Source organism: Sorghum bicolor, chromosome 8, assembly GCF_000003195.3.
Source record: "Sorghum bicolor cultivar BTx623 chromosome 8, Sorghum_bicolor_NCBIv3, whole genome shotgun sequence".
Lineage (NCBI taxonomy): Eukaryota > Viridiplantae > Streptophyta > Magnoliopsida > Poales > Poaceae > Sorghum > Sorghum bicolor.
The window spans coordinates 6,112,577-6,122,131 of NC_012877.2; the positions used below are offsets into that span (position 1 = coordinate 6,112,577).

Here is a 9,555-nt window from a genome sequence, read left to right on the forward strand (position 1 = left end):
TTACTATGCTACCTTGACATTTGCTATCTAAATATGAACATGCTATATGCAAATAAAAGGTAATTGCAGTCGAACTAGTGTCAGCTAATTGAGCCTCATGAACCCCTAGTTATACTCGTTGAGTACGATATGTGCTCACTCTTGCTATTTCCCTCACACCTCAGGAGGAGTTTAGGCTTCTGATCAACCAGTCAGTTTGGATCCTGTAGAGTGAAGTTAATACTCGAAGTTTGGAGTTATCTTCCATTGTTTGCTGCCTAAGGTTATCTCTGATTTACTATGTATGTTATATAATTTATGCATTGTCTTTTGATATTACCCCTTATTTGTAGCTATATGTGAGATTTGTCTTCTAAAATTCACATATGGTGCATATCTGGTTTTGTCCTTAAAATCAGGTATTACAACGATGCTCCGGAGAAGAGATTGTGAGGGGCATTGTGCTCGTCCCATGGGGATCGTAAATAGTAACTCTATTTGAGCGTGTCATTGAGCTACCACACTTGCAGTAGGTTTTTGCGGTGCCCTATGTGAGGGCATAGTTTGTGGGAATACCGATTAACTGTCGAACCATGAAGTGTTAGTCGCACAGCGGGCACGTACTGGTGACAACCAAATGAACCTCGAGAGAAAATCACTATGTCAACATTGTCTACACTTCTTGGTGGTTTGCATTTGCTATACACAAGCTTGTATTTACATTCTATATATAGTACTTGTGCAGTTGCTCTTGTAATTAGTTGGCTTGTGTAGCTTGCTAGTTACCTTCTTGCTTGTGTAGCTAGAAGTAGCTCTCGTTGCGTGACTAACTTGGTTTGTGTAAGCTTGTTAGCCACATTGCTTAGTTTATGTAGCTAAGTAATTTGTGTCTCTAATTTAGTATTGGTTGCTTTGGTTATTAAGCATGGCTAGTGAGCTTAGGATTTTGTGTGCTTTGCATTGCTTAAAGTACTAGTTGCATAGGTTTGTGTGACCTTGCAAGCTAGAATTGGTTAGGTGGGCACTAGCTAGCCCAACACCTTTGTTGCCTAATTAAGATCCTTTTAAGGTGCTCATGATTTTAGTCTTGGCTAGCTAGACGGATAGTTTTAAATCCGCATAAGTTTCGGTTAACCGATATGATAAGTTTTTAGAAAGACTAATTCATCTTCTCTAGTCCACCATCTCGACCCTTCACTGACCACACACATGAAAGTGGCTACCAATCTTGCTAGGTCTCCTACCGGGGCATCAGCTATGGGTCGCTTGTGTCGCCCATCGATCTATCTTATAGGTATACCCCCCTAATCAACATCATTTGATGATTAATTAACTATACAATTATTTGATTGTGAGATGCACATAGATTATATTTTTGCACACTGACACAAGTTTGTATGTGTATTGAACATTTTGTTGTAGATGGATGACTGTACGTGGATGTACATGAAGAACCATATCTGTGGTCAGCTCCGCGCACAGTCATAGCTGGTGATGGTGAGGGTGAGGCACGGTGCATGGACGCCGTGCGCTCCAACTATATATCGCATTGTCGTCCATCACCAAGAAGGCCGGCCATGCAGATCAGGAGGGCCGGCTGGACATAGTGACCAAGTGAGTGAGCAGCGAAAGAGCTCGATCGAGGCTCCAGCGCACTAGCAGTACATGATCCTCTTCTCGCAGATTAAGCAACCTAGGTAAGATTTTTGTGGCTCTCCATCGTAGCTGCATGCTGTCATCATGTCCTTCTGTTGATCGGAAGCATTCCACAGCAGATCATCTGTAAGTTCGTCAGTCAATTCGATTGTTCTACAAATATTGCATGCTGTGTGATTTCGATGCTGAATCAATTACTAACCGGTTGTTTTGATAGTTGCATCAGGTAATGACGATGGGTTGAAGGCCGGGCAGCCTCACCTAGCAGCCTAGAGAACCGAGAGAGCGAATAAGCGCCAGCAAGGGAGATGAGAGAGAGAGACGAAAGAAAAGGAGAAAAAGAGGGACACGTCACACGCGCAGACGCAAGAGGCCTCGATCTGTGCCTCCCCTCTGCTCTCCAGCTCCGCCTCCGCCTATATATAACACCCCCTCGACCTCGAACCCTTCAGCCTCTCGCATCACTCGCAAGCGCTTGCCTCTGCGCTCTTTCTTTCACTCCGACGAGGAGGAAGAAGTTCGATTCCAGGAAGGGGAGCTCGTTGCGGCGCTGATGGAGCCAGTGTCGGTCGAGGCCGGGAACGCCGTTGCCGCCGAGTGGCTCGACCTCGACGACGACGGCCGCCCGCGCCACATGGGTGCTAGCGCGCACATCATCACCGCCGCCATCGGCTCCGGCGTGATCTCCCTCGCCTGGGCCATTGCGCACCTCGGCTGGGTAGCCGGACCTACCGCCATGCTGCTCATCGCCTTCGTCACCTACTGCATCGCACAGACCATCTGTAAGTTTTCGATTGATTCTTCACTCGGATTGCTGCGACTACGATTCTTGGATTCTTAATTGGTTATTAGTTACTGACACATGTGCTCAATCGATGCAATTGCTTGCAGTTGCAGCCATCGGCATCATCATGGGCAGTCTCATCGGTGCCGTCGTCACCTCCGCGCACAAGGTCTGGCACAGCCTGCAGGCCTTGGGCGGCATCGCCTTCGCCTACTGCTTCTCCATCAACCTCATCGAGATCCAAGTAAGCAACAACAATCTTATCTTCACCTCTACTCTTCTGTGTTCTCTGCAACTGGAATTACTCTGGTTCATCTCATCCAGGACACGATCAAGGCTCCGCCACCGTCGGAGTCGAAGGTGATGCAGAACAGCGCCTTCATCTCCCTTTATGCGGTGTTCCGCGACGCCGCACCGGACAGCCTCCTCACCGTCTTAGGCTTCTACGAGCCCTTCTTCTGGCTTCTCGACATCGCCATCATCACTCCCATGTTGTTGTCGCCAGCTTGCCGCACTATTGTACATAGTGCCAGTTCTCATCAATCAGGCTCGGGCTACCGCCGACCAGGAACTCCTGGAACTTCGTCCATGGCACGGATGCCGAAGACGGGCGCAGTCAAGAGGTGGATTGGCCGGGCGGACGCGGTGATACCAGGCCGCAACCATCCAGCTCCAACCTTGACGCGAGATGGCGACTGCTTGGTACTACTACTATCTTCTCTTTTATTATTATTTATATATTTATTTTTCTATATACATACAACACTAGTAAATTACAGTTGTTATTTCGTTTTGAGACTACAATCTCTGTTCTGCTTTGCCCAATAGCAGTTGCCGCACACATGTGACTGGTTTGGGATCATGGGCTCTGCAGTCATCAGCACACCAGACAGTAAGCTGCACTTCCATCTCAGCTAAACATTATATATATATATATATATATATATATATATATATATATATATATATATATATATATATAGCGGGCTAAGCCTCTTAGCGGCTGTCTTTCTCAAAGGCTAAGACAAGCTATAAATAGTGGGCTCTAAACCATTTAGCGGTTACAAACAAAATATCAATCAGCAGATAATTTTACATATAATAAACATAGAAGATAAGTCATTACATATACGAATCATCAGATAATTAGACGTAGCTAAACTGTGATGTTTGATTTAATATATGCAACATGATAAATATATGCATGCTTGTTATATATTGTATGCACTACCACAAAACTGAATACCCTTGAGGGTCAAAAACCCTCAAGGAAACACCTAAAACCGCCAAGAAAATCAATATTGGCGGCTAGCACTCAAGGAATGGCCGCCAAGGGTAGAGAGACAAGGAAATACTATTTCCTTGAGTGCCGACCACCACAAATCAATTCCTTGAGAGTTAAACCGTCAAGAAAATAAATCAGTGGTCAGATTTTTAGCATCGTCAAGAAAATATAACGACACCCAAAGATATAGGTTTCCTTGAGTGCCAATGACACTCAAGAAAATGTTAGAACACCCAAGGATATAGGTTTCCTTGAGTGCCGATGGCACCCAATAAAATGTAAAAACCCCCAAGGATAGATATTTTCTTGAGTGCCAAAAACCCTCAAGGATATGCATGGAAAAAAAGGAAACAATCTCATATTTGTTGTAGCTGAGATTCGAACTCATGACGTGAGATTCCAAGTAAAACTAACTTACCACTACACCACTTAGTCTTTTGTGACCAAGTGAATGTTTCTTTCTTTTTGTTTTCACTTTAGCGGATCTTGTAATAAATATTTGAGAACCTAAATGATTTCAAATGAAAAAAGTTTGAATTATAAAGTTTTATATCTCATCGAGTACTATAACTTTGGTTTAGGTTGTATCTCTATCTAAGGTCATTCGAAAGATTCAAAAAGTTTAAAGTTCAAAATTCTAATAATTTAAAACATATTTTATGGACCTCAAATAATTTCAAATGAAAATTTCATCAACTAAGAAGTTGTATATCTCTTCGGGCTCTATAACTTTGATATAAATTTTGCCTCCATACGACATTAGTATGTTCCATTTTAGCTTTAAAATAAGCAGGCATCTCAAGCTAAGTGCTAGTATATGCATTCTCTAATGCATAACAACACAAAATTATAACTTTTATTGGATTAATTTACTAACAACAAATATATATCATTTTCCAAACATGTCAAAGGAGCATTTATGTCTATAAAATGCAATATCTAACTAACAAGAATGCAATGAGTTCACTATATCGGTGGTTAAGAGAAATATGAATGTAAACTGTTTTTTCCTTGGCAGCTATAATAATTTTCTTGAGGGTTTGCACCTAAAGAAACTAGAACTTCCTTGACGGTTTCTAGTTACACCCAAGGAAATGTGAATTACCTTTAGTGGTTTATAATAACACTCAAGGAAACATAGAATTACCTTGGCGGTTTCAACTATCACTCAAGGAAATACAGATTTAACTTGGCGGTTTGGTTTAGCACTCAAGAATATGCATTTTGTTGGGTGTTTTATACAACCCTCAAGGTAATTGTATATCCTTGGGGGTTTAATTTCGCCCCTCAAGGAAATTGCTGGCCCTCAAGGATACTCTGTTTTCTGGTAGCGATGTATAAAGTCACGTAACAAATCTAATTGTATGATTTAAATATATATGCTTACTATATATACTATATGTATGTGTATGTACATATAGAGTGAAGTAGCTTACCTGCATGCTCCGGTTGGGACATGGTCGCTAGCTGGCATGGATTGGGTTACGCACTCTAATATGGGCTGCCATGCTTGGGCCAAAGGTATTCAAAACCCACGCTGAGTTTTGGTGATAGCGGCGCTAAGACGACGGCAAGTTAGCGGCTTTAGCGCGCTTTTAGCCGCTAATTAGCGGTAAAATTCGTTTAGCGTGAAACCTATGGAAGTCTAGCGGCTGACCCCTCCAAACGCTATAGCCGCTAAAGTGGCCGCTAAATCTCGCTATTTAGAACTTTGATATATATATATGCTACAATTACTTACTAACCAGCTTTTATCAAATTTTATTTTGTCAAATTCTTTTCATCAGCACACCAGACACTAATAAGCTGTATAGACAAATTCTTCTTCTTTTTTCGTCAAATAACCAATTGACATCCTTCTCTTGTAGAGAGCTGCGTCATCTCTGCGTCCGTTATGTGCATGTCAGCTCAGTACAGGCGATTTAACAAGAAGTATGATGGAGCAAACTCTTGGTCTTTGGAGGTCACGGCCGAGGCTGTACAATCTCTCAAGAAAATGTGCAAGAAGACAAAAGTTTGGGATCCTAGTCGTGGGGCAAGAAGTGTAGAGGGTGTTCTGAATGTGATCTGTTCACAGAAGAAGGGGATACCAACTGTCCACGACAGGATATCTCTGAAGCTCAAAAGCTATGAGAGCTTCGGCCAGCTGAGCCCCAGGAAAATCGCCTCTATGCTCCGCAATAAGGGCCCGGTGATTGGAGTCCTGTACGCAGGTGATGAGGAATCCTACTTGAGCAGCACGGTATACCGAGGCAACAGGTCTGCTCTCGGCGAGCGCCATGCTGTTGTCTGCACTGGTTGCCGCGAAGTCAATGGCGAGCTGTGTCTAGTGATCATGGATAACTTGGAACGTGAAGGGCCATTTCGATTTGTCCTGCATGAAGCATTCGAGGAGTTCCACATCCTCACAGTGGACACTAACTAGCGAGCCTGAATCTGGAGGTATATATATGTGTGCTTCATACACTAGGAACGAAGAAGTTGAGCAAAATGTTTTTGATTCGTGGCTCGTGATGATGTGCAGTTGGCCTGGTGATTTTCCTTCTGAGTTCTCATCGATCAGTAGCTGAGCTAGTACTAGAAGTAGCAATTCATGCGTTCCTGCAAGTTGCCTTCCCCTTGTGGGGTGTTGTACTTTATTTGAGAAATATCATTAGGTGTGATTCATGCATCTTCTCATTTCTCACCTTTCTCGTTTGATTTGTGTGAAGTAAATGGATTCATATATCGACTACCACGTCATCCCATACAAAATAATAATCGGTACAAAGCACTGGTACTACAAACAAATCATTCCATTGAGTCTTATAAGATTCACTAGAAAAAAAAAGATTTCAAGTGTCTGAAGGGCTCAGATCATTCAAGTTATGTGTAGGTTGTATCAAATAACTAATTGATGTCCATCAATTTTATCTTGTAGGGAGTTGTGTTATCTGTGTTACCCTTATGTGCATGGTAGGTCTATACAGCAGACGACTAAATGAGAACGATCAAGGAGCAAACTACTCATGCCTTCTGAATGTCACTGACGAGGCTATAAAATATATAAGGACATGCATGTGTGTGCAGTGGCGGATGTAGAAACACCTCGAAGGGGGGGGGGGGGGCTAGAAATAGTGTAAGGTATTTTTAGAGCGCATCAGGTAGGGCTAAATCTATATTTTCATCGATTATCTTGGGCTAGACAAAGGAACTATGGGGCCTGGATCCGCCCCTGTGTGTGTTCCTGATGTGATCAAGGAGCAAACCTTGTGTTTGGTTGGGTGGCTAACCCCAACCAGACTCTAGATAGCCACTTTCTAGTTGTTTGGTAGCCAGGCCCAGCTAAACCACTTTAAGAGGTCCTAGCCTCGCTCGAGAAAAATGAGATGGGGTCCGTTTTTCGCTGGTCAGTCTTGGCTAAGCTTCGACCGAAGTTCTCGTCACCTCCCAAATCGTTGCGGTCGCCTTCTTTCGCCGCCGCACATGCCATGCCCTGACGCTGCTCATCCGATGGCCCTACCCCCAACGCTGCTCTCCCTGACTCCTCCTTCCCGCCGAAGGTCCTGTACTCCAAGTCCCAGCTGGAGGTCCCGTGGTCCAAGTCCCCACCGGAGGTCCCGTGGATCTTGCACCTGGGAGGGAGGAGGGGGCTTTGCCGCCTTCATGTGGTGCTGCTCGTGTTTGGGAGGAAGGAGGGGCCCGGTCTCGCCGGCATTCTCTGCTGTAGCTCGCGGCTGGGGAGGGAGGAGGGAGCTCACCAGATTCATCTTACTGCTGCTCGTGTCTTGGAGGAAGGACCCGGCTCGCATCTGGGAGGCGTGAGTGAGCTTGATCTTGACCTCCCTACTCCTTCTCTCATACTCCCTCCTCCCTCACTCACTAGGTAATGGAGGATTTTGTGGCGGTGATGCTGCAAGCCATGAGAGCAGGAATGAAGTAGAGGGCCGTCACCAGTTGCGGTCGAGATGAACAAGGTGAAGGGGGTAAGATCACCATTGTAGAGAAAGAAGTAGCAGTACCACCTAATCCATCCAACCATACAAAAACTAACTTAGCCAAGCTTAGCTAGCACATGATAATCAAACACTACTAGGGTGGCTTAACTTGGACAGGCTAACTCAAGTCTAGCTTATCTTTCTAGCTAGGATAGCTGGAGCACAACCAAACACATCCATTATGCTCTAGAAAGCACTACTGGATGCGGCCTCTTTGCCGAGGGCCTGAATCCCTTGACAAAGGCCCATAAACCCTTGGCAAAGAGCTCTCGAAAAATTTTGAGTCGGCAAAGAGGGTCTTTGTCGAGGGTCGCCTTGGCCTCGACAAAGAAGAGTAACAGTGACAGCGTTGTTCCCTTGGATGGCGTCTTTGCCGAGGGCCTCCACCCACGGCCCTTGGCAAAGAAATTGTGCAGAATGTATTCTAAAAATTCTTTGCCGTCGACTATGGTGAGGGCCCTCAGCAAAGACCCAATCTTTGCCGAGGACTATGATGAGGGCTCTCGGCAAAGAGTTTATATATATATATATATATATATATATATATATATATATATATATATATTATCCTACAGGTGGCTACAAAATAACATATTACGTAAATATTCTCATGTGTTATAGTAACCAAACTATCGTAAATATGTATACATATTATCGTAAATTAGTATATAAAATTATCGTAAATAGAGGTGGCTATAGAATAACTTATTTTGTAGCTATACTCTCCCTATATATATATATATATATATATATATATATATATATATATATATATATATATATGTGTGTGTATATATGTATATATGTATATATATATATATGTATATATATATGTATATATATATATAAAACCCTAATTGGGAACCACAAATCATAGTATATTACAAGTCTCAGCATGTTTATCATCATTCATATGTTTATTACGACAAGTTCATTAAATCCAAACACAAGTCACAATTATAAAGCACAAATCATGCTAAAGTTCAACCACATCACCTAGCACGAGTCCTCATCAAGGTAGCCTATGAGACGATGGTGAAGAAAAGATCTGATCACCGGTGACGCATTAGCGGTATGATTTGAACCCGCAGACGAAAGTCACACAAAGAAGCAGAGATTACATGTGTGAGTAATCTAGGAAAATAGTTTTGGAACTTCGAGATTACATCTAGTAATATAAGAATACAAAAAGATTAGACTCAATTAAAAATTTCGGCAGCACCTCCTCTAAACGGGGAGGTTTCCAAAACTTGTAAGAAACAATGGCACGAAGGCCGACATCCACAACAACATGAACGCCGACATCCACAATGGCACGAAGGCCGACATACATGCAAAGACAAATGAAAAGCAGACTTTCATACTTACAAGAGTACTGTAGGAGTAGGAGGTGGAGTTGAAAATTATACAGGTATACCCGATGCTTGCCCAACACTTTGCATGATCACCATCATCTCTGCCATCTGCTTTTGCGCTCCCTCAAACGCGACCTTTTGGGCCTCAAGCTGTGCGGTCAGTGCCTGGTCTGCTATTAACTTTGCATTTTTGTTTCTTCCAGCTTGGCCTACAATATTTCACTCCAATATATCAGTAATGCAAATCTAATTTTGGTGTGTAAGTATGAACGTACGACGAGTAAGAGATCCATTACCTGGAGTGCTTCGACATGTTGCAGTACTGGAGAAGGTCGTGGGCGTATGGCCTGGCTGGAGCTCATGGTCCATGCTCGGATAGCGTTGAGGTTTCGAATAGTGGTGGAGTCAATGGCGCAATCCACAGCCAGCCGTGCTTCTTGCCTCCTCCGAGTCTCATGATTGCCTCTGCATCAATAGGCTTAGTGCGCACATTGTAATATTCCCCATGGATTTCCCTTA

The 9,555-nt window shown here is 43.4% G+C and overlaps 1 protein-coding gene across 6 annotated transcripts; it reads left to right on the plus strand.

The window, feature by feature from the left end:
* On the plus strand, positions 201-6,394 carry LOC8082755. 6 transcript variants are annotated; one of them, XM_021446625.1, is made up of 8 exons: positions 201-262; positions 399-1,273; positions 1,402-1,761; positions 1,853-2,417; positions 2,527-2,663; positions 2,744-3,121; positions 3,248-3,311; positions 5,573-6,394. In XM_021446625.1, the coding sequence occupies exons 4-8, from the start codon at positions 2,189-2,191 to the stop codon at positions 6,127-6,129; spliced, it is 1,365 nt and encodes a 454-aa protein (XP_021302300.1). In that variant the 5' UTR covers positions 201-262; positions 399-1,273; positions 1,402-1,761; positions 1,853-2,188; the 3' UTR covers positions 6,130-6,394. The 6 variants fall into 6 exon arrangements, with proteins under 6 accessions (XP_021302300.1, XP_021302304.1, XP_002441922.2 ...); XM_021446629.1 differs by having other exon boundaries at positions 3,251-3,311; XM_002441877.2 differs by having other exon boundaries at positions 1,862-2,417.